Source organism: Lepidochelys kempii, chromosome 1 (genome assembly GCF_965140265.1).
Source record: "Lepidochelys kempii isolate rLepKem1 chromosome 1, rLepKem1.hap2, whole genome shotgun sequence".
Taxonomy (NCBI): Eukaryota; Metazoa; Chordata; order Testudines; family Cheloniidae; genus Lepidochelys; species Lepidochelys kempii.
Window position 1 is genome coordinate 341,247,670 of NC_133256.1, and position 24,087 is coordinate 341,271,756.

At 44.6% G+C, this 24,087-nt stretch overlaps 1 protein-coding gene across 5 annotated transcripts in view; it reads left to right on the forward strand.

The window, feature by feature from the left end:
* Positions 1–24,087, forward strand: part of PRKCQ (protein kinase C theta) — an 89,082-nt gene that overhangs the window by 43,459 nt on the left and 21,536 nt on the right. For all 5 annotated transcript variants that reach the window (XM_073328833.1, XM_073328835.1, XM_073328836.1 and 2 more), the window contains 5 exons: positions 301–410; positions 904–1,027; positions 6,245–6,405; positions 9,100–9,273; positions 18,544–18,635. In XM_073328833.1, coding sequence (XP_073184934.1) covers positions 301–410; positions 904–1,027; positions 6,245–6,405; positions 9,100–9,273; positions 18,544–18,635 — 661 coding nt within the window. The remainder of the gene's footprint in view (positions 1–300; positions 411–903; positions 1,028–6,244; positions 6,406–9,099; positions 9,274–18,543; positions 18,636–24,087) is intronic.

Sequence of the window (24,087 nt, forward strand, 5' to 3'; positions counted from 1 at the left end):
ATGCATGGCCCATGGGGCTGAAGAGTGGATCCACAGCTGCTCCACAGGCTTGGGGAGGAAAATGTCCCCATGCATCTCCCCAGCTTGTGGCTTATTCAGGTTGGGCCAGCACAGTGACTATGCACCAATAGGATTTAACTGGTGCCTAGGCCTTGAGCTCCGTAGGGCTTCAGAGGGGTGAATTTCACCCTGACCTGTTGGCTCAGGCCAATAGAAGTGCTCTGCCTCATGTCAGACAAATGCTGTTTATAATGCAATCCTCCCCAGGCTCTGATCACCTCATAAACTTCTTCCTTTCAGCGTGTGGCATGAACGTCCATCACAAGTGCCAGACGAAAGTGGCAAACCTTTGTGGAGTTAACCAGAAACTAATGGCCGAAGCCCTGGCAATGATAGAGAGCACCCAACAGGTACAACAGCTTGTGGCCTAAAACAGCATGGTTTAGTGGATAGGGCACTGGTGTGGCATTCAAGAGACCTGGGTGGTATCTACTGACCCGCTGTGTGAACTGGAGCAAATCATTTCACCCTCTGTTTCCCCTTCCACTCTGTCTTGTCTATTTGGATTGTAAACTCTTCAGGGCAGGGACTGTCTCTGACGGCGTGTGTATGTGTGTACAGCCTGCAGCACAATGGGACCCAGATCTTGGTTGGGGCCTCTAGGCATGACTGTAATATATAGAACCACACAGAGACTCAAACTCTTCCACAGCGTGTTGCTTTAAAGAAACAAAGACTCCAAAACCATGACCTTCCTAATGCGTTTAATTGATGACTTTAGTTAGTAGCCACCTCCTTGTCTTTCTATAATTATGCCTGTGCGGATGAAGCAGGTATCATAAGAGACCTGTGCTCGAAGGCATTTTCAGCCAAAACATTGCTCCTTTTTTGCTTGTGACCCAGGCTCGCTGTTTGCGTGACACTGAACAGATCTTCAGAGAAGGACCTATTGAAATTGGCCTTCCCGTTCCTATGAAAGAAGTAACTCTGCTTCAGTCTGTGCCAGCACCTGCAACTGGGAAAAGAGGTAGCTCTCCAATTACGTGTGTTGACGGTGCCAATTATTTAAACTGCTAGACGGAGACAATTATAATAATTAACTTAGCCCTGGTCTACACCGGGGTGGGGGGGCGGTCGACCTAAGCTACGCAACTTCAGCTACGTGAATAGCGTAGCTGAAGTTGGCATATCTTAGGTCAACTTACCTGGCGGTGAGGACAGTGGCGAGTCGACCGCTGCTGCTCCCCCGTCGACTCCACTTCCGCCTGCTGCGAGCTGGAGTTCCAGAGTCGACAGGGAGTGCGTTCAGGGATTGATTTATTGCGTCTAGACGAACCACGATAAATCGATCCCCCATAGATCAATCACTACCCGCCAATCCAGCAGGTAGTGAAGACCTGCCCTTAGTCCACTCATAGTACAGGGAAACAGACACCCGTTGTATTATGTATATAAGCCATGCTCACTCTATGCTCTGTCCCCATCTGGTGGTGGTTTTCATCTTCCCCTGAGCAGGAAGCACTTCCCAAGCCTCAGAGGCTTCCCAGCTAGATTCCATGTTTGGACCATCACTTGCAATGCTGATGTCCCTGGATGGGTTGTTGACAGCAGGGATCAAACCTGGGAAATCCATAAATGAGCCTCTATTACTTGAGCTGAAAGACCCACCTCTCTTAGCTAAGGCCTAGCTGCCACCAGGAGACAGAGAGTCACACCGAGTGGGTGTAGCTTACACTCACAAGAGGTTCCTTCCAAGCCTCACGTGATGTGATGATTCTGACATCGTAGCAGGGACATGATTTGTGGCTTAGACCTAGTCAGCAACAATTCCAGTGCATGCTCCAAATAGTGGAGTTTTCACAAAATAACTCACTCCATGTGATATGTTCACTAGTCAATACAAAGCAACATCTGTCACTTCTAGAGTCATGCCTCTACCAAAATGTATCCCTCTCATCCACATTCTGTCATACCTACCCTCAAACTATTCTCAGCCACTCCATACAGGGGCAACTAATCCCCCTGGTCCCAGTGCAATTCCTTTCTACCTCTCCATAGACATGCCCTAACCCATCCATTTCTGTCTTCCAGTGACATGAGCCACAAAGCACCACACACACTGCTGACAAACTCTTCCCCAAATCCTCCTTTAGGTCAGGTAGCCCAACACTTCCCCCACCCACAACCATATTCATCAGAACCTCAAGAAGAAACGTCACCCACTGTTTAGTTTGAACTATCTGCTCACCACTGAAAATTCATATCCTGGTTTTATTATTTTCTCTGTGCTGTGGCTTACCGCTGATGAAAGAGTAATGCTCTTTAAAGGGAGCAGCTTCAGAACAGTTTATATTTTTATTTATTTATTTATTGTTTTAGTATTGCAGGCATGTTGTTATAGTCTTAACTAATTATGCTGATTACAGAAAGGTTAATCTCCTGCAAGTGTTCCAGTGTTGTGTTTATCTTACCTGTGTACCCTGCCACGCTGTTGGCAAGCTACACTCTGCTGTTGACATGTGTACTTGTTCAAAGAACTGGCTTAATTAATTGTGTTTCCAGGGCTTGTTTCACTTTAATCTTTTCTCTCCTCTCTTGAATTTTATTTGTACTTAGCTTTGTGAACATCCCTGCAGGTAATGACCATTGATGCTGTGAGCCTTCTTTGTGAGTGTGGCCCACCTTCATAGCATGGCCACATCACACATTTAATAAAATCTGCACTCGTACAAAAAATGACCATTTAGGGGAAATGTTTCAAAGACACAAATACCAATTAGGTGCTGAAGAGCTTGTCTACACAAGGACACTCTGGAAGGTGAATCCAAATTAATTCGTAAAGTGGATTAGTTAAACCACATTAAATCCCTGCATGGACACTATTATTCAGAATTAAAGTGGCCTTAATTTGATGTGGCTTAATTCACTTCCAAAGTGTGCTTCATATTCACACCTTTAGTTAATTTGGATTAATTTTCCTGGATGTCCCCATGTAGCCATGCCATCATTCCCATAGAAAGTCAATGGAAAATCTCACCTTACTCACCCAAGAGCTGACCTAAACGTCAAAATGTGGGTTTTAAGTGGAATCTTTTAGCTCCCACGTTTGGAAATTACCTCCCCCTGTGAACCACAATAGCTAATATTCCTTTCATTATTAGCAGTGAACATTTAAAATTCAAAAGAAGTCAGAACACATTGGCCCAAATTCTTAGCTGGTGTAAATCACTGTAGCTTTATTGCAGTGAACGGTGTGACACTGATTTACACCAGCTGAGGATCTATTAATAAAATGGTTGAGTTGCACCATAGATTTAAGAACTACAGTATATGCTTTGCCTACAAAATTCAAGTATGATTGTGACGGGATAATTGAGATCAACGTGCATACATGCTAATCTGCAGTGCTAATGTGCACCTTGATGTGAAAGAACTGCATTTGGAAATAGCCAACAGGAGGCCATTCCAGAAAGCTCCCCTTGTCTTTTCTGCTGTGAAGCTGTGTTCCATGACAGCACACTCTATGTTACTGGAGAGTAGGTTCAGGTGGGCAAGGCAGGGTACCAGGGTACGGTAAGAGCATGGGCCTGTGGATCTGGGCTGGAGCCCCATGACCTGGAAAGAGGATTCTGTTCCTCTCCCCAGTTGACCAATGTGGAGAACCCTTGCACATTGTCTTCTTTCCTTTGAGCTGGGAATTTGCCCAAGGGGAGTTCAGCGCACAAGTCCCAATGACTTTCATTGCCCTCCTAACTCACATCGACCTGTCGGAAAATCCACCTTTGGTCCATATTGCCTATTATTACCTTGGCATCCAAGAGCTGCAACACAACATATGAAATACAGCTCATAGAATGGGTAGCACAGAAACCACCTCTCCTGCAAGCTTTAAAATACACGTGTTAGGAACAAAAGCAAAACTAAGCCAAAGCTTAGACCCAATAAAGGTCACAACATTGGGCTTCCAGCTCAGATTCCAGTGAAACGGTGAGAAGAGCATGTTTCCTTTCCAACTTTGCTATCATTATCCATGGCCTTGTCATCTCAAGATCACATTGCTCTGCAGGAGGGCTGCACATGGAGACCCCTGGGAAAATGAAGCTTTTGCAGAATGCTGCAGCCCACTTATGAAAGCAGAAGCATGTTATACCAATGCTCTGGAGTTTTTGTTATGACTGCCATCTTGGTCAACACCAGAGGCCTCTCGCACCAGTAGCCTGACTCTCTACAGCTAAGTAAAAGGAAGAAAACAGTGAGCAATTCTTCTCCATGTCCACGTGGAGTAGGACAAGAAGGAATTGGCTTAGTGTGCAGCAAGGAAAATTTTGGTTCGATATTAGGAAAAACTTTCTAACGTTAAGGATAGTTAAGTGCTGGAAGAGGTTACCAAGGGAGGTTGTGGAATCCCTACCATTGCAGGTTTTTAAGAACATGTTGGACAAACACCTGTCCAGGGTGGTCTAGGACAGCGTTCCTCAAATGCAGCCACCGTGGCCAAATGCAGCTACCAGGGGCTTTTCTTGCGGCCACAGACTCCTGGGCTGTAATGGGAGGGCAGAGGGAGCAGTGGCTCCTCCCCCTCCCTGGTGCTCCTGGATGTCTTGGTGTTGGTTGCTGGGGCTTTCAGCCAGGGTTGGGCCCTGTCTCCCTCTGGAGACACCTGGGGCATAACTCTGGAGGAGCAGCCGGTGAGTTCCCCACCTTCTCAGGGGTGCTGGGGCTCAGGCTTTGGGCTTCAGCCTGGGGGTGGTGTGGCAGTAGGCTCTGGCCACGAGGCTTCAGGCTTCAGACCTGGGCTTCAGCTCTGGGGCCTTGGGTTCCGGCCCCTAGCCACAGGGCTTCAGGCTCCAGCCCCTTGCTGCCTCCCCCAGCCAACCCTCGTCCCCGCCGGCCCTTGCTACTCCCTCCCCCACCCCTCATCCAGGGCTTAATTTATCCCCAGGCAGCCGGGGCTGAGTAAGCCCTGGCTGGGATGATTTAGTTGGGGATTGGTCCTGCTTTGAGCAGGGGGTTGGACTAGATGACCTCCTGAGGTCCCTTCCAACCCTGATATTCTATGATTCTATGATAAGTCTGCTGTGAAAAGTGGTACTTCTATGTTTGTTAATATCACTTTTCACAGCAGACTTACTAGGTAGCCATAAATAAATTACACTGATTTGGACGTGTCTATGTGCATATTTATTTGTTTTGCCTAAGCTAATTAAGTATTTTAGGAAAAAGTGTGAGCGTGGCCACCAGCAAAAGTGGGCCACCAAATAATTTGTCCAGAGAACTCCTGGTCTAGGTATATTTGGTCCTGCCTGAGCGCAGGGAGCTGGGCTGGGTGACCTCTCGAGGTCTCGTCCAGCCCAACATTTGTGTGATTCTCTGACCCTAAAGAGCGAGACTTGCATCCTTTGTGAATTGGCCCCAGAGGAGGATCTAACATACGCTGATCAGTGAATTACATCTGCAGTGGCTTGCAGTTAGTTTCTAGGTGGAGTTCAAAATGTTGGTGTTAACCTATAAACCTTTAAATGGTTTGGGACCGGCTTTAAACCATTTTTAAAGAGATGGTCCCCTTACCTAAGGGACCATCTCTTCCCCAGTGGATATTTATTTTATCTGTCAAGGTGGGCTGAGCAATCCTCTATATGGTGTTGTGTGTTTGAGTTTATGGGATAGGTTCCGTAAGGAATAGATTCCTATACAGGTTTTTATAAATCTAAATAAATAGAATAGCCAGGAACCTCTTGAAAGTTCCACTCCAGAAACTGACAGCAAAGACAGCCAACCTGATCTGAACTTCTGGGAAAGGAGCATGAAATTTAAACAGTGTCTCGTCTGTTTCACACAGCAGCCTTAGCAATGGGCTTGAAAGAGGCCCAAGGGTAAGATGTCATGGCATAGCGTGACAGCCAGCAAGAAGCAATGTCAAGTAAAAGCTGCACCAAATCTAAGGGTTTGGCCCTGTTCTTCAGCTTTGAAAGCAACACTGCAGTTAAAGGGTGTCATTCTCTTTCATTTACACCCATGTAAAATCGGGAGTCACTCTACTTAAGTCAGTGGAGTTACACCACTGTAAAAACTGACGTAACTAGAAGGAGATTGAGGTACAATGCCTGAAATCCACCTAGTGAGTGTGGACACCTGATTGCCATTGATTTTAATTGGAACTGGGTGTCCTTGAAAAATGTAAAAGTAGGATGTGAGTGTTTTGTTTTGTTTCTGGGTGTTTATTTTGCTTTGGGGTTCATTTCAGAGCCACAGGGAATCTCTTGGGAGACGCCGGTGGAAGACGTGACAAGCCCTGAGTCTCTCGTGGAATCAGAACCAGGGAAAGACCAGAAGTCTGAGCAGCTGAAATTAACAATCGATGATTTTGTCTTACACAAAATGTTGGGAAAGGGAAGCTTTGGCAAGGTAAGTGAGATGGGGCTGACGTGTGCTAAGCGAAGCCATGCATTGCACTGCTGAAGAATATAAACAGCTTTTCAATGCCTGCGTGGATGTTGCCTTGCCAGGGGCAGAAGGCATGATTGTGTTTCCAAACCTCGGAAGAAACACTGACCCAAACCTCCTTAATGATAAATAAGATGTAAACATCACCACGGGTACCCGACTGTTGCATTGCATAGAAACCTAACTCTCTCAGGGCTCAAGCATAAACCCAGCCCCACCTCTGCATAGGAGAGTAAATATAATATAAGGGCCCTCTTACTCCCCTGCATCGGCTATCCACATCACCAGAGCCTGTGTAGAGGGGAAAGCTGCAGCCAGGCTGCTACTTCCCCTTTTATGCATGTGGGTGGGGAGAAGTTGGGCAGAGAATGGACTGGGTGGAGTCCTGGCTCTGCTATCAGCCAGCACAGCGGAGCTAGTTCAGAGGAGGTAGTAAGCTGCACCTGTAAAAAGGCTGGAGTAGATTACTTCCCCCTTCAAAGCAAAGAGGAAGCAAGGACCAGATTGTGAAGCCCCCTGTTCTTGGGGCAGTGCAGCTATGCTCTGCCCCTTACTCAGGCTGGATTCAGCTACATCCCTTAGATGTTTGGGGCCAGATCTTCAGCTGATGTAAATCTGTATAGCTCCACTGAGTCAATAGAGCTCTACCCATCTCAACCGGCTGGGGATCTGTGCCTTGGATCTGAATCTCGAATCTTCTGCCTTCAGTGGATTCATTCATCTGACTTTACATTGAGTGGCTGATCGTTATTAATTCGGAGACGCATCCTCTATGATAACGTGAACCATGATGAACTCATCTGGCGCTCATGCAGTTCTGAGAGGCAATTCGGAAGCAACTCTTCATTGCAATTTAGCATCAACTAATGAGCGTGCACATGTTGCCCAAAGACATTAGAGATGGAACCTGCCCCTGGTGTATAGCTGATTCTTGCATATTTTATGGACTGAAGCAATTGCTGTGGCCACGTCTTAAATTGTTAACGAAATATCTGATTTATTTTTTTCCATTTTGCTTTCCATAGTTGAACAAGCTTAGTACAGAAGGGCCAAATCAGGCCCTTCCACAGAAAACCGGGTGGGAGCAGAAAACACGACAAGCTTCCTCCACAGAATCCTCTCCAAATTCTTCCATTGGTTGGGGTGGGGTGTGTCCTCCTTTGGAGAAGACGCAGCGTGTTCAGCCTTCATACCCTGCCAATCTCCAGAGATCTGTATGGGTTTCGATGGTAGTGGGCCATCTGTGTAGAAGCCCATTGCCACTGCATTGACCCTTACTGTCTCCTACCCTCTCCTACCTCCCAGTCAGTCAGTTCCATGCTGGTTACTATCCCTTGAGCCCCTCTCTTAAAGAATATACCATAGCATGGAGGGGCAGCGAGAGAGAGTTGTTATAGCATCAGCATTAATATTTCTGATTATTCCCCATATGGCATGGGAGAGGCGATACACAGCACACTGGTAAGTTAAACATACAAATAACTAAAGGAGTAAATAAAATTTGCAAGGGGGTTGCAGATCCCCTGCACTTTTCCATATCTACGGTTCAGTAAACAGTACCGAGGAAGCCTCATTGATTATTCTTGGACGTTTAGCTAACCAAGGGGAGTGTTAATAATAAGACCTAACTCTTATATAGTGCTTTTTATCCATCGATCTCAAAGCATTTTATAAAGGATGTCAGTATCCCCATGATAGAGATGGGGAAACTGACACACAGAGTGGGAAGTGACTTGCCCAAGATCATCTGTAAAATTTATGACAGAGTTAAGAAGTGAGGCCAGGTCCTCTGAGGCCCAGTACAGTGCTTGGTCCACTAAGCCACATGGTTGCCCAGTACTGTAATTAGCCCGGGGTCCTAGAAGTCAGTCTACTTCCAACTCTGCTCCTGGCTCATTCGGTCATTTTGCCTCTGAGTGCCTTGGTTTCCCCATCTGTAAAAAAGGTATAATAAAGCTTACCTATTTCTCTAAGACTCAGTTCATTAGTACTTGCTACACGCTTTGAGATCCTCAGCCGAGAAACGCTGTAGAAGTGCAACCTCTCTATTCATACTGCCCTCTGACCTTGCATTTAGAGCCAGATTCTCAGCTCGTATAAATCAGGCAATAGGTGGAGCTACATTGATTTATCTCAGCTGAGGATCTGACCCCAAACGTTCCATTTATATATTGCTGACAAAATAATACTCCCCCATATGTCTTTTAGAGTATTGTCGTGGTAAGTCAGAAAATGGAAAACATTATTTATGAAAACTTGCATAAAACTGGTTTCAGTCACCAAAATTTTCACCTGTCTGAAGAATTCCGTCTACTTACATGGCCCACATCCCTGTGGTAACTGAGCACCTCATAGTCATTAGTGGATTTATCCCCACAACACCCCTATGAGGTAGGAAAGTGTTATCCCTATTTTATAAATGCAGAGTAGATTGAGTGACTTTCCCAAAGCCTCAGAGGTTTGGGACAGAATCGGGACCTGAACTCAGGCTCCCTGAGTCCTTATCGGGTGACTTAGCCACTAGATCATCCTTCCACTCTAAGTTGTCTCATCAACCTGGTGTTGAGCCAGTTATTCTCAACTCACTTCTTTAAATGGGTCTGAACATGATTTGAGAAAACGCACTTCTTATATGAGGTGGCCTTCCCCTTCTAGGTCTTCCTTGCCGAGTTAAAGAACACGGATCAGTTTTTTGCTGTGAAGGCTCTGAAGAAGGATGTGGTTTTGATGGACGATGACGTTGAATGCACCATGGTGGAAAAGAGAGTCCTCTCCTTGGCTTGGGAGCACCCGTTTCTAACCCATGTGTATTGTACATTCCAAACCAAGGTACATACGGGCTTTCCATTTGTCCCCGAACACGCTGGGGACACTCTGCTTTACTCCGGTTAGTGGGCTAAAGCCTGAGCCTGTCTACTCTGAGGAAAGTTCTCTGAAACAAAACCTTCAGTCTTAGCATGTGCCTCGGAAACTTTGACCTCTGACCCAGCTTTCATCCAGAGAGTGCTGGGTGTAGGGGTGGATAGGACACTTAGCCAGCTGATCCGCTCCGGGGAGCATGCTTGGACTTTGGCCCCTGTCGATTTATGCTGCTTTCCGCACCTAAGACTGGCCATGCAGAGAGCCCCTGTGGTGCACCGGGGGTTGCAGTACGTATTAAGGGTGAAATTCAGTCCTGTGCAGGGGGACAGCAAAAGACATATCACTATTTAAGCTCTCAAAACAAGGCTTCACTGGGACTTAAATCGTGCATGAGCCTTGTGCACCCGGATGCAAAACGTAGCTTCCAGAGGTTTTCTCTGTGTCCCTGACCAGCCTTTCAAGCACCATACCAGGCAAATTAAAAAGAACCAGTTTGTTTCCTTCCCTTTATATCAGTGGTCCCCAAACTTTTCAGGGTCACACCCCCTTTTTTCCCTGTCCACGCCACCACTCCGGAGCAGGGCTGCGGGTCCCGGGGTGGTATATCGAGAGGGATAAGGGGGCCAAGGCTGAGGCCACACCTGGGGACGGGTCTGGGGACAGGAACGGAGCTGCAGCCAGGGGCTGGGGCTGAGGCTGAGGCTGGGGGCAGGGCTGAGCCGGGCCAGGAGTGGGGCCGCGCCTGGGGGCTGGGGCTGGGGCCGGGAGGGGAAGCCATGGTCAGGCCACGGTTGGAGGCCAAGGCTAGAGCCAGGAGCGGAGCAGCAGCTGGGAGCTGGGGCCATGGTAGAGCTGGCCATGGGGGCTGGCCCAGGCCTTGTTCCCCCCCCCCCCCCCCCCGCCCGTGTTCCTCTGCACTCCCCTAGGCAGTTTGGGGACCACTGCTCTATATGCTAAAATTTTAAACTGGCATTAAGACAAGTTTAACTGGGGATAAAATCTGGAATGACATCCCAATGACCACTCTGTTCACTCAGGCAGCTCTGGAAGGTCTCTCAGGAGGCTTCCATGCTCATTCGCATACCATAATTTGACGATGTTAGATGTTGCATAATGCTAGGTTAACAACATAGCAGCCAGTGTCATAGGAAACAAATAGTACCTCTGTTGCATATGCAGTTAGCTTCCCAAACAACACGTCTTTAAGGACAGTGAACGAAATTTACTGTGGAAAAGTCTGTGAACTCCTGTGTCAGTAGATCATGAAATTTTGAATCCTGGCATCTATTTTAGTCCTTTCAGGAGGATGAGCAAAGGGATACCCATAACATACGGGAAGGAAATTATGTACAGTTTCAGAGATTGTGGGGGAAAGATAAATGATCTGAAACTAAGGAAAGAAAACTGAGACTAGATAATAGGAAAAGTATTCTTAACAATAATAACAACTGGGAAGTGAAATATACTCCCAGTGGGGGTGGTTGATATTCAAAGGTAGGTTGGGTGAGACACCAGTGGGAATGATGTATAGCAATGTAGATGTTGCTAGAACAGAGTGTTGGTTTATATAGTCCAAGATCCTGCCATCAACAGTGGCCAACACCAGCTGCTTCAGAGGAAGTGCAGTAACCCTACAGTCAGCAGTTATGGGGTAACCTGCCTCCAGGACAAGCTTCTCCTAGGCTCCTAGGGTCAGAGGTTGGCTTATGCCCTGAAGCACAAGGATCTGTACAGTGAACAGTCCTGAAAAATGCAACGAGGTTAAATGAGTGATCACTTCAGGCCCCCCTCTCTTCGGCATGATGTTATATTCCCCTCTTGATGCATGTTAAGCATCTTCTTGGGTTTTACCTAAGTCAACTTTTCAACATTTTAAAGCAGTTTGGCCTCTTCATTTCACACTGTAGCTGTAGGACTTAGCGCATGTCTTTTTAATCCAAATCGCCCGTAGACTGTGATTGATTTCTGACTTATGTTTTTCTCCTCTGACCGAGTCAAGCCGTGATCATTCAACTCATGAAAGTCATTCTGAATGAGAGAGCTGTAACAAGCCGCAGACATTCTCTCACCACTCGATGGAGGCATGTTTTAATCAGAATATCCTCAGAGTAAGCATTTCATAGCAGATGCACTGGTGTGTAGAAGCCATGCCTAGGAGTTATTATTGGAATCTCTTTTTGAAGGCTTCACTGGACTGGCTTTTGATAAGTGGCTTCAAACAGAGAAGCGTGAGTCAGAAACCTTTCTGAAATATTGATTTGTTGGCAATGCGAAGTTTCTGAGTTCCTTTATGTAGTGAATGAATCTACAAAGAATGGTAGAAACAGGAACATAGTCATCTCCATACTGAGACAGACCAATAGTCCTTTCAGTCCAGTGTTCTTCATCAACATCAATATCTGCCACGTGTCTTCAGAGGAATAAAATATCTCCCTAATGTACCTAGTTTGGACAGTATTATCCATTACGGGAGGTAGTTTCTGCTTGATCCCAGCAAGTGATGATCAATGTATGCTACAAACTATGAGAACTGATAGTCCTTTGGCCTGAATTTCAGAGATGCTGAGCACCTACAGCTCTCACTGACTTCCGTGGAAGATGCAGTGCTTCAGTACTCGTGAAAATCAGGACACTTGTCATTTTTAGGCTCCTTAGAATAAATGAAGATGCACTTTTTTCAAATGTTTTTGATATTTACCTTTTCTTTCTTTTTTTTGGTCACCATGATCTTCTCAGCAGTGAGTTCAACCGGTTAATTATATGCTGTGTTAAAAAACTTTTATTTTATGTGATTTAAAGGGACATGGTAAAATCTGTTTTATAATTCCCATGATCCTAATTCTGAAATTATTTACTCCGATACAGTGTTAATCTCTGAATTAACTCTTCACCATTTATGCTGCTGCTTTTTATTTATTGATTGATTGATTTTTGCATTTTGCTGATCTTGAACACTAAAAATAGACTTTCTATTTTTGAAAGTCAGTTACATTTTTGTTTACAGCTTGTTTCACTTCATACACCAGATTCTAGTTTACATTAAGGTCCCTCTAACAGTAAAATAGAAACCACATTTATTGTAGTTTAAAAATAAATGTTACTGAAACATTTCTATGCTGTTAGCCTTATCTTTTGTAACAGCTCATTTGCAGAACACCTAAAGGCTGAGCCAAATTTGACATAACATGTTACGTTAACATATGGGACTTAACACTTTAAGACTCCTGTTCACTGACAGAATAGTGTAAAGGGCTTTAGGGAAAAGGAGAATCAGACCCTTTAACTTCCATTAAAAATAAAATCTTGGGAGCCAATTCTGTGATGAGCTGAGAGTTTTCAAGAAGCTTCAGTGGGTGTGGAGTGTGCTCAGGATGTCATGGCGAACACTCAGTACCATGCAGCATTAGGCCATTAATATATACAAGCACTCCCGTCATCCTCTTATCAACATATCAAACCCACATCTTGATTAGAGCTGGTCAGGAATTCCCTATCAAAATGACACTGAATGTAGAGAATGGCGTTTCTGGAAAATTGAATTTTCCAATGGAACATTTCGATTTTGCTGCTTTTTTGTTGTTGTTGTTGTTTTTTCTTTTAAATTTCCATCAATCTGAATCAGAATATTTCGAACATTTTGAGTCAGTTCAACTTTAAACTTCATTTCCATATTGTGCTGCATTGCCTAATGGCAGTTGTACTTCAGGCCCCCATTCTCCCCTATGGGCAACATGGCCTCCCCCTCCGACCAAGCTGGGTGTTGAATCAAAGGACACGTGCTCGCAGGTGCATTATGGGAAATGTAGTCCAGTCAGGGACCCTGGCCCAAATGGGACCTTCAGGCTCCCAGTCTAAAATTCCCATGGGGCAATGTAGCATCATAAGGAAATGGAGTTTAATTTTGAACTTATTCTAAATGAAACATTTTGGGTCAGTTCAACAAACTATAATAAAACATTTCAGTATGGGCATGTTGACATATTTCATTGTGATCGACAATGATGAAAAGAAATGCCTATCTATTTCTGAATCAAAATTTCTCAGAATATTTTGATCCATGAAATATTTCAGTAATCTGACTTTTCATCCTGATTCATGACAAAAAAATATTGAATTTTCAGATTTTTCTTTGAGTTGGAAATGCCTGTTTCCACTCATCTCTGCTATCAGCAGTGGCTAGGTTTTCTGTGCCTGTCACTATGCTGTTATATCAGCATCATACAAATTTAAGCCAGGGCAGTTCAAAAGACTAGCTTTGAGAAAAGTTGTAAAAACACAATTGTCCCCACATTCAGGTTCACAATGGATCATTGTCACATCAAAAATATCAAGTCTGCATTGAAAAGACATTACGGTACTCAGATGATGTCAGTACATGATAGGGGCAGAGTTCTGCCCTCTGCACAGCGGGTAGTCAAGTAAAGGAGGAAAGCGGGTGTCAGGGATTATTAAAGTGACAAAGAGCAATAGTCTCAGCTGGAGTAAATCTGCATAGCTCCATTGACTATCCCATTCCTCTACTGACAATCAGCTCCATTTATACCAGCTAAACATCTGGTCCATAGGTTGGGGTTTTTAAGAAAAGCTGGTCAGAATTTTTTTTTGCCACTGCAGAAAATTTTGACTTTTTATCACAGATTTAAAACCAAAGTGTTTTGGCCAAAACTTTTCAGTTTTCAGTGGAAAATTAGAGCATTTTTAGGTTTTCCCAACAAAAGACTGAAAATTTTTGAGCAGAAGGCAATTTTGGCTTAGTCAAAAACCCAATTTTCCATCCAAAAGGAATTTTGGAAAATTTTCAACCAGTCCTGAAACCAGCAATAGGGGCAGTTCTATCACCTTGTAGGAGGGGTAGGTTAGCTTCTCTATTTAAGCACTACAGAGAATTCTGTTTTGAAGTCCTAAGTGAGACTTAATTGGTGCAATTAGCCTTTTGCTGACCTTTGCTGAATTATGCCAGGAGGCCTTTAGTATGTGAAGATACAGTAATCTACACCTGCATCTTTGTATACATATTCAGATGTGTTTGCTGCTTTAAATCAAGCAGATGGACTTGCAAAGCAGAGCATCTCGAATAAGGTATTTAACATGCAGTAAAAGAGAAGTGAAAGAATCAGAATCAAAAGCTAATTGTGTGAGATGAGGACTGAATTGAATTGGCTGGCAGCTGTAGGAAATGCTGCCATCTCTAGAGAATAGGCTGATATTACACAAGGGGAAACATTCTTTAGCACTGAAGAGCAAAATTAAACCCTCAGTCATTTTGTCTTTAGCAGTTAGGCTTTGATTGTCCCCAAAAGCTTTCATTGCAAATAGTATCTTCTGTACTTCTTATAACCACAAATTGATGGAGGCAGGATCCTGCACAAGCCATTTGTCACCTAAGTAGTCCCACTGAAGTCAATGCATCGAAGAATGTACAGGGTCAAACCCAAGGCAGGCCTATACATACTGATATAGGTGGGCTTGGAGGGCCAGATCCTCCTCTGGTGTAAATCAGCCTATTTCCATTGACCTCAGTGGAGTTATGTGAATTTACACCATCTGGGGACTTGGCCCTAGAATAGCACACATTTGCTAGGATAACAAAGGAAACCAATAGCAGGTGTACATGGTATGCATGCCTACCACATGAATGGGTCAAATATTTGTGACCATTAAAGCCATGGGAAGATATTTCTTCCTCTTCAGTAACTGGTCTGACATTAGAAAGAACAAGGAGTACTTGTGGCACCTTAGAGACTAACAAATTTATTTGAGCATAAGCTTTTGTGGGCTAAAGCCCACTTATCAGATGCATGCAGTGGAAAATACAGTAGGAAGATATGTATATATACAGAGAACATGATCCTATGATCCCACTGAGGGTTACCAAAAGAAACGACACCATCTGCTCAAGAAACTCCCTGAAAAAGCACAAGAACAAATCTGCACAGACACATCCCTAGAACCCCGACCAGGCGTATTCTATCTGCTACCCAAGACCCATAAACCTGGAAATCCTGGACGCCCCATCATCTCAGGCATTGGCAGCCTGACAGCAGGATTGTCTGGCTATGTAGACTCTCTCCTCAGGTCCTACGCTACCAGCACTCCTAGCTATCTTCAAGACACCACTGACTTCCTGAGGAAACTACAATCCATTAGTGATCTTCCAGAAAACACCATCCTGGCCACTGTGGATGTAGAAGCCCTCTACACCAACATTCCACACAAAGATGGACTACAAGCCGTCAGGAACAGTATCCCCGATAATGCCACAGCTAACCTGGTGGCTGACCTTTGTGACTTTGTCCTCATTCACAACTATTTCACATTTGGGGACAATGTATACCTTCAAGTCAGCGGCACTGCTATGGGTACCCGCATGGCCCCACAGTATGCCAACATTTTTATGGCTGACTTAGAACAACACTTCCTCAGCTCTCGTCCCCTAATGCCCCTACTCTACTTGCGCTACATTGATGACATTGTCATCATCTGGACCCATGGAAAAGAAGCCCTTGAGGAATTCCACCATGATTTCAACAATTTCCATCCCACCATCAACCTCAGCCTGGACCAGTTCACAGAAGAGATCCACTTCCTGGACACTACAGTGTTAATAAGCAAAGGTCACATAAACACCACTGTATACTGGAAACCTACTGACCACTATACTTACCTACATGCCTCCAGCTTTCATCCAGACCACAACACATGATCCATTGTCTACAGCCAAGCTCTGAGATACAACTGCATTTGCTCCAACCCCTCAGACAGAGACAAACACCTACAAGATCTCTAGCAAATGTTCTTACAACTACAATACCCAACTGCTGAAGTGAAGAAACAGATTGACAGAGCCAGAAGAATCCCCAGAAGTCACCTACTCCAGGACAGGCCCATCAAAGAAAGTAACAGAACACCACTAGCCGTCACCTTCAGCCCCCAACTAAAACCTCTCCAACACATCATCAAAGATCTACAACCTATCCTGAAGGACGATCCCTCACTCTCACAGAACTTGGGAGACAGGCCAGTCCTCACTTACAGACAGCCCCCCAACTTGAAGCAAATACTCACCAGCAACCACACAACAGAACCACTAACCCAGGAACCTATCCTTGTAACAAAGCCCGTTGCCAACTGTGTCCACATATCTATTCAGGGGACACCATCATAGGGCCTGATCACATCAGCCACACTATCAGAGGCTCATTCACCTGCACATCTACCAATGTGATATATGCCATCATGTGCCAGCAGTGCCCCTCTGCCGTGTACATTGGCTGAACTGGATAGTCTCTACGCAAAAGAATAAATGGACACAAATTAGACGTCAAGAATTATAATATTGAAAAACCAGTCAGAGAACATGTCAACCTCCCTGGACACTCAATTACAGACCTAAAAGTGGCAATTCTTCAACAAAAAAACTTCAAAAACAGACTCCAATGAGAAACGGCAGAACTGGAATTAATCTGCAAACTGGACACCATTAAATTTAGGTGAGGACTGGCCTGTCTCCCAAGATCTGTGAGGGTGAGGGATCGGCCATTTTAAGATTGACTCCAACAGGTGGGGAATGTCCAGATTTGAAAGGTGGCCACTGTATATAGCGTTTTTCATGTTCAAATGACACTGCAAACATCAGGCTGTACTCTGACCCAGAATATATGCCCAAGAACAGGAGGAAGAAACCTCCCCTTACGATCCTATCCAGGTCCAGGAACATGGGAGTAAGCAGGACTATTAGCCAGCTGACTCCCCACCTGGAGCATGGCAACAGGGAGAGGAGGGGAACTGGCTAGCCAGAGAAGCTGAGCCAGCAGGATTGGAAGAGTAATTTACAGGCCAGCGGCAAATTGTTACCCTTCAGGATCAAGAAAGAAGCAAAGGAGAAATTGTGTCTCCCAGGGTACCTCTGAGGCATAGTGCTTCCTGGCATGATGCAGTCTATGCCCCAACACTCGTTTAAGACTTTGCCTAAATTCATAGTCTAAGCTATTGTTTTATTAATGTTCACAACAGAATTCTAAGGTCAATAATTAATATCTCAGTTCTGCATATGCACAAGCTATAATCCCGCTCTCCTCCTGAAAGGTCCTCAGACCCCTAAACTCTTGAGGGCCCCAGTGGGAGTTGATGTCACTGGCTGTCCCTCAGAGCCTGGTAGAATCAGACATTGAGGTCAAAGGACTTTTCCAAGACTCCGGAGGAAGTTTTTGTCAGAGTCAGGGCAAGGGCAAGAACCCAGCCTGGCATAATTCTCTGTGGTGTTCTGACACCACTAGACCAGGGCATCCACTCGGATTCGTGCAGGCTCAAGTGACAAGTCTGTCCCTACTGTAATTGCACTATCAAAACCATACACAATGCCCATACACAAAGAGCTGAAATTGAAACTTTGGAGTCCAGTCCTGCTATTGATTCCCATGCAGGACCCCATTTATATAACGGGGCACCGTACTAGCCTCAGAGTCTTCCTGTGGGGATCCAATTGCAGTATTAGGACACTTGTCCGTATCCAATTTGGAAGTAGGAAGCGGCTTTCTAAAACTTCTGTGACCTGTTGGCACATTTTGGGCATACGACAAGAATTATTATTCACTTAAACCTTCGCAATAATTGTTTAAGTACTTCCCCATTAATAGAACGATTCAGTTGCTTAAAATTAAGCACGTGCTTAAGTGCTTTGCTGGATCAAGGCCAATGTGCTCAGCACATTGCAGGATCAAGCTCCCTATTGGACTATTGCCATACATGAAGTTGCTCACATGGGCAAGTGTCTCTACGATTGGGGCCCATGGCAGGCAGTGTAGCCTAGTGAGCAATGCACTGGACTGAGACTCAAAAGCCCTGGGCTCTATTCGCAGCTCTGTCACTCTGCTGGCTGGTCTTGGGCAAGTCACTTCAGTGCTCCTTGCCTCCATTTCCCCATTGCTGAAAGGGGGATAATGAAACTGACCTCCTTTTTAAAGCACTTTGAGATCTGCTCATGAAAAATGCTATGTGTGAGTTAGGGATTGTTTATTATTATGTTTTTTACCAGTGATTATGCAAATCTGGGCAGTGGGAGCTAAGTAGGGGGTCAAGGAAAAAAAAGTGGAAAGGAAATACCGGTGAAATAAGTTGGTTGCTTCAGAAATCCAACCTTGTATTGTACCCTTCTTTCCTTCCCCTTTCTCCTCCCCCTCCTTCTTCATGGTATTTTTACTTTCAGTACCTAATTCTAGTCTTTTATTGTTTTTCTAGGAAAACCTCTTTTTTGTAATGGAATATCTAAATGGAGGAGACCTAATGTTTCATATCCAAAGCTGTCACAAGTTTGACACCGCCAGAGCAACGTAAGATGATTTAATTGCCTTTTACTTTAATAGGTCACATACTTAGTGTAATAGGGAGTCAGCGTGACCTAAAGGATAAAGCACAGGGACTCGGGAGACCTGGGTTTTGTTTCTGGCTCTGCCAATGGCCTTCTGTGTTAGCTTGGGCAAGCCAGTTCTCCTCTCTGTGCCTCTGTTTCCTCATCTGTAAAATGGGAGTAATGATACTGAACCTCCTTTGTAAAGCTTTTGGACCTGCAGGTGAAAATTTCTGTAATTAGGGCTTGGTATTATTGCTGTCATCTGGCCTCAGCCACTGACTTCTGGCATGTCACTTCCTCTCCCTGTGCCTCTGTTTCCCCTCCCTGTGCCTCTGTTTCCCCTCCCACCCTTATCTTGTGTAGCTTGTCTTATCTTGTGTAGCTTGTAAACTCTTCAGGGCAGAGACTTTCTCTTACACTGTGTATGTACAGCACCTAGCACCATGAGGCCCCAATCACAGTTGAGGGGTCTAGGTGCAACCATAACAATCACACAAGGTGTACTTTCCATTTCAAGATCTTCCAGTCATGTGTAGCCTTTTGTTCAGCTGATTTTTCCAGTCATGGATCAGCAGGCCCAGTCAAGCTGCTGAAGTAGGTATCTGGGCCTTTTCATATGAAGTCTGAATCATTCAGTAAAGAACTAAGAGGGTAGGGTTACAATGATCCACATCTCTAGGTAATTTACAGGGAAGACGACTGTCAGGCAATAGCAGGACTTTTGACAACGCACCAGGACCCTGATTCTGTCCCTTGTTTTGGCACCTCCGTTTGGCTCCAGCCACAAAAGGGTGCAGAACAGCTGCTGGGGATTTCTCCAGAAAGGAGGGGTTCCCTTGGCTCTGCAGGGGTGGCTTAAGCAGCCCCAAGCCACCTTTCTTCCCTGTCTCTGGCAAGACACATCTTGGGGCAGGAGGAGAATTGGGGGAAGACAGTGCCATTGCTGGAATACTCTGGGCCGTGCAGCAGCCCATCGGTGACTGGTGAAAATTAGAGCAGCCCCTGGGCTGCCCTAAATTGCACTGGGAGCTGGGGAGGCCCCAGTTAGGCCAGAATTTTGAGAACACAAAGGTGGCTTAAAGCTTTCTTCCCGCCCCCCACTCCCCCCGCCCCAACTCCCATCCCGATTGTGCCGCACTTTGAATTTCAGATCTGGAACCTGGTTCTGATCTCACTGCTACTGATGGAAATCAGGAGTGAAACCCCTGAAGTTAGCAGAGTTACAGCAGTGTAAAATTGGAGTAAACGAGAGGCTACTCAGGCCCCTGATGCTCAGTGTCAAACGTCTGGGGACATCTTCTGGCCTTGTACACATGTGGGCAGCTCACACTGAGCCACGTTCAGCCCTGATGTAAATGAACAAACTCCCACTGCAGGGGCAGTAAAACTGCCAGGATTTCCCAGTTTGATTGCTGAAAGTCATTGCATGCAGGAGAAGACTCTGGGTGTGTCTACACTACAGTCGGGGATGTAATTTCCAGCTCAGATAGACATACATGCCCTAGCCTAAAAACAGCACTGCATGGCAGTGCGGGCAGCAGCCTGGTTAGCCTCCTGAGCACATACCTGGGGTCCTGGATGGGGTTGTACTCTGGGCAGCTAGATTTTCCCACCTCCTAAACTGCTGCAGCTACTCTGCTCCTTTTAGGCTCTTGCTCAATCAAATTTAGCATGTGTACATGTACCTGAGCTGGGAGTTACACCCCTCGTTCCAGGGTCGATGTACCCTTAGAAAAAGCCATTGAGCAAAACGACTACAAAAGAATCCCATAAGCCTCAGCCATTCCCAGAAGCTCTTTAGCTTTAGGATGACTGCGTCAGCCACATGCCCCTTTGTGCAGAGATCATAGACTATCAGGGTTGGAAGGGACCTCAGGAGGTCATCTAGTCCAACCCCCTGCTCAGAGCAGGGACCAATCCCCAATTTTTGCCCCAGATCCCTAAATGGCCCCCTCAAGGATTAAACTCACAACCCTGGCTTTAGCAGGCCAAATGCTCAAACCACTGAGCTATCCCTGCCTCCCACCCATGAGAGCCTGGGACCACCTACTCTGGACAAAAATAGGAAAAGGGAGTCTCTTGTTTTCGTCACCGAGCAGCAAAAAAGGCAGGCTGGGGACATGAACCCTGTCAAAACGAATGGTAAAAAGGTAAATTTATATAAAGAGTAAATACACCGAGGGAGAATTAAAAATGTATGTAGCCACAATTGAAATAGAGGAATTGAAATAAATAAAAGTTTTTTCTAAATCCTTATGCCAACAAAAGATATTGTAAAAGTCAATATTGAAACACCTTAGAAATTAATTTCTATTTAAATAACAGAGCCTAATTTAAATAAAAGTTTGATTTGTTGGGGTTTGGGGTTTTTTTTTTAAACTTAATGTTGAGGACTGTGCCTCCAGCCTAGGACATTCAAGGTCTGATGAGAGGATGCAGTAGAATCCAGTGGAAATATGGTTCTAGGGTTACATTCACCTCTGGGCAGAGGGGTCCTATTTTGAGGGCTGAAGTGAAACTTAAGTGGCGTATTGGTCCTACACTGGGCCTGTGTATTGGGGTGAAGTTTCACCCCGATGCAGAAGTGTGCTGTGAACAAGGGTCTCTAAAGGACTCTACAAAAGACACAAGTAGCCAAATCTGCAGCTGGTGTAAACGGATGTGGGGTAAAATTTCCCAAAGCACCTAAGTGGCTTAGGAGCCTAAGTCCCATTTTCAAAAGTGACTTAGGCACATAGGGGGCAGATTTTCAAAGATGCCTAAAGATGCACACTAGGCGCCTAAGAGTATTTTCAAAAGTGCTTAAGCAGGTAAGGTGCCAATTCTCATTGATTTTCCAAATGATTTATATGGCAATTAGAACCAAACCTACTTAGGCCCTTTAGAATATCCCACTTGGAACCTATTGTCATCTGTAGGTGCCTAATAATCTGGCCCTTAGAAGCCAAAACCTCATCAAAAGTCAATGGAACTTGGGCTCTTATGTGCCTAAGTCATGTTTGAAAAAGGGAGTTGGCAGTGTTTTCCCCAGAAATTGAAATTGCTGGGGCGGGAGGGTGTTCAAATTTACAGGGTTGGGGTCAGGGCCGACGGGTGAGACCATGAGGGTGAAGTTGGGCTGTATGGCACCATAGTAAAAACTGAAAAATGTTTCATGACCATTTTATTAGATTTTAAAATCATCACACCAATTAAGTTGGCTACTCAAGCCTTCTATGAAGCATTACATCTACATCCTTCTTGGTTTCTTGTTATAATTTTGCACAACTCTGTTAATGAACTTCTTGAATGCAATGCATTCACCTTTGGTGGCTTCTCGTGTGTACTTCCATTCCTTCAACTGATATGCTCATTAGTTCATTCACATGATCAGGCAGAAGGCGACATCTTTCAAAACACAAAATTCTATTCAATGATGAAAAAGAACGCTCGACTGTGTCTGTTTTGACTGGGAGTAGCAAGAGATTAATTCCTACTTCTTTCAGCCCAGGAAACACAGCATAAAGATCGGGTCGAGCCACTAGTGATGATAAAAAAGAAGTTGAAGTCAAATCTTCATTCATTCGTCGTATGATATTCCACTCTCTGTTCAAATTCTCTATTTTGTCCTGAGCATATGGCAGCCCCATTGCTGGTAGTGCCTCACTCCACTCAACTGTCGGTGTTTTATAAGACAGGGATCTGTAAAAGCTACGTAGAGATTGAGTAGAATCTAGAAGTCGCTGTTGTAGATTTTTAAGAATCAAGTCTGTGTACTTTTTCACTTGTCTTAACAAACACTTCTTGTCCTCTTCACTTAAGGATTCAATGTAAATGCCTTCATTAGTCAACTTCTGGACTGAAGTCTTTGCTTCTTCCAGTACTTTTTTAATGGATAGCTCTCTGACTGATCCAAATGTAGCTTCTATTGCTGGACAAAGATCTACTATTGTTGTAGCAGATGCCTGGATGGCATTGTTTAATGACCCAAGTGGTTTCAACAGTAGACTTACAAGAGAGAGAACAGCAATAGTCTTCTCTGAATGGAGTAGCAAAAGTAATCCACCAGCCTCACTACTTAGATCCGTCCCATCTTGGTAGATACTTTCCAAAGACAACAATAATGGCTGGAGTAATTTTAAGACAACAGCCAAGGATCACTCATGAGAAAGCCAGAGGGTTTTCCCAGGTTGGACTAATTTGAACTTCAGTCCAGTGTATCTTCTATATTTTCCAAGATATTCAGTCTTTTTGGACTCTTGCTGAAAAAAGACTATAAAGACATTCAATGTATAGCTTTTTTAATGTCTTTTGAAGAGTCTGCAGCTCATACTAGCACTAGTTGGAGTAGATGGCGCCTCTGCAGTTTGTATAGGAGAGACTAGGGTTACACTTTTCTCTGAGAAAAGCTTGTGCTCCACCATGTCTTCCAGAGATGTTTGCAGCTCCATCAAATGCACAAGCAGCCATCTGTTTGGGGTCCAATTGACAAGCATTTAACTCTTTTAAGATGTGGGTTGTCACAGATGCAGCCAATCTGTTTTCTATAACTTGAACATCTAGAAATGCATGTACTGGCCTACACTGACATCAAGATAATGTACACAATGACTTAATAAAAAGAACAGGAATACTTGTGGCACCTTAGAGACTAACAAATTTATTAGAGCATAAGCTTTCGTGGGCTACAGCCCATTTCATCGGATGCATAGAATGGAACATATAGTAAGAAGATATATATATATATACATACAGAGAAGGTGGAAGTTGCCATACAAACTGTAAGAGGCTAATTAATTAAGATGAGCTATTATCAGCAGAAGAAAAAAGCTTTTGTAGTGATAATAATATATATCTTCTTACTATATGTTCCATTCTATGCATCCGATGAAGTGGGCTGTAGCCCACGGAAGCTTATGCTCAAATACATTTGTTAGTCTCTAAGGTGCCACAAGTACTCCTGTTCTTTTTGCAGATACAGACTAACACGGCTGCTACTTCTGAAAAATGACTTAATACTTGATGACCATTTGCATTGGTGCATTCATCAGCCATGTATGCAAATTTTTTGAATGTGGTGAGAGAGTTCTTCACTTTTTCAACTGTTGAGTCTTTCACTGTTGCATCACATGCGTCTAGCCAGTCAGTTTTGTTTCTTGCAGAAAGACAGTGAGCATTTGCTGGTCTTGTTCAGAACCAGTGTTCAACTTCAGGATGAACAAGTGACAATGCACTTAACATTGGCTTCCAGTTTATAGTGTGTGGTATTTCTTGCCGAAATAGAAAGTATGATGCCACAGACATGTTTGTTCGCATGAACTGTGTTGTGTAACAGCCTCATTAACACTCACCGGTGTTATCCTTGGTCAGTGGAGATTCAGAGTTCAGAGGTGCTTTCACATGAGTTCACCTCCCAGGTGTGAGGGCAAGAAGGCACCTTGCTCGTTCCTCCA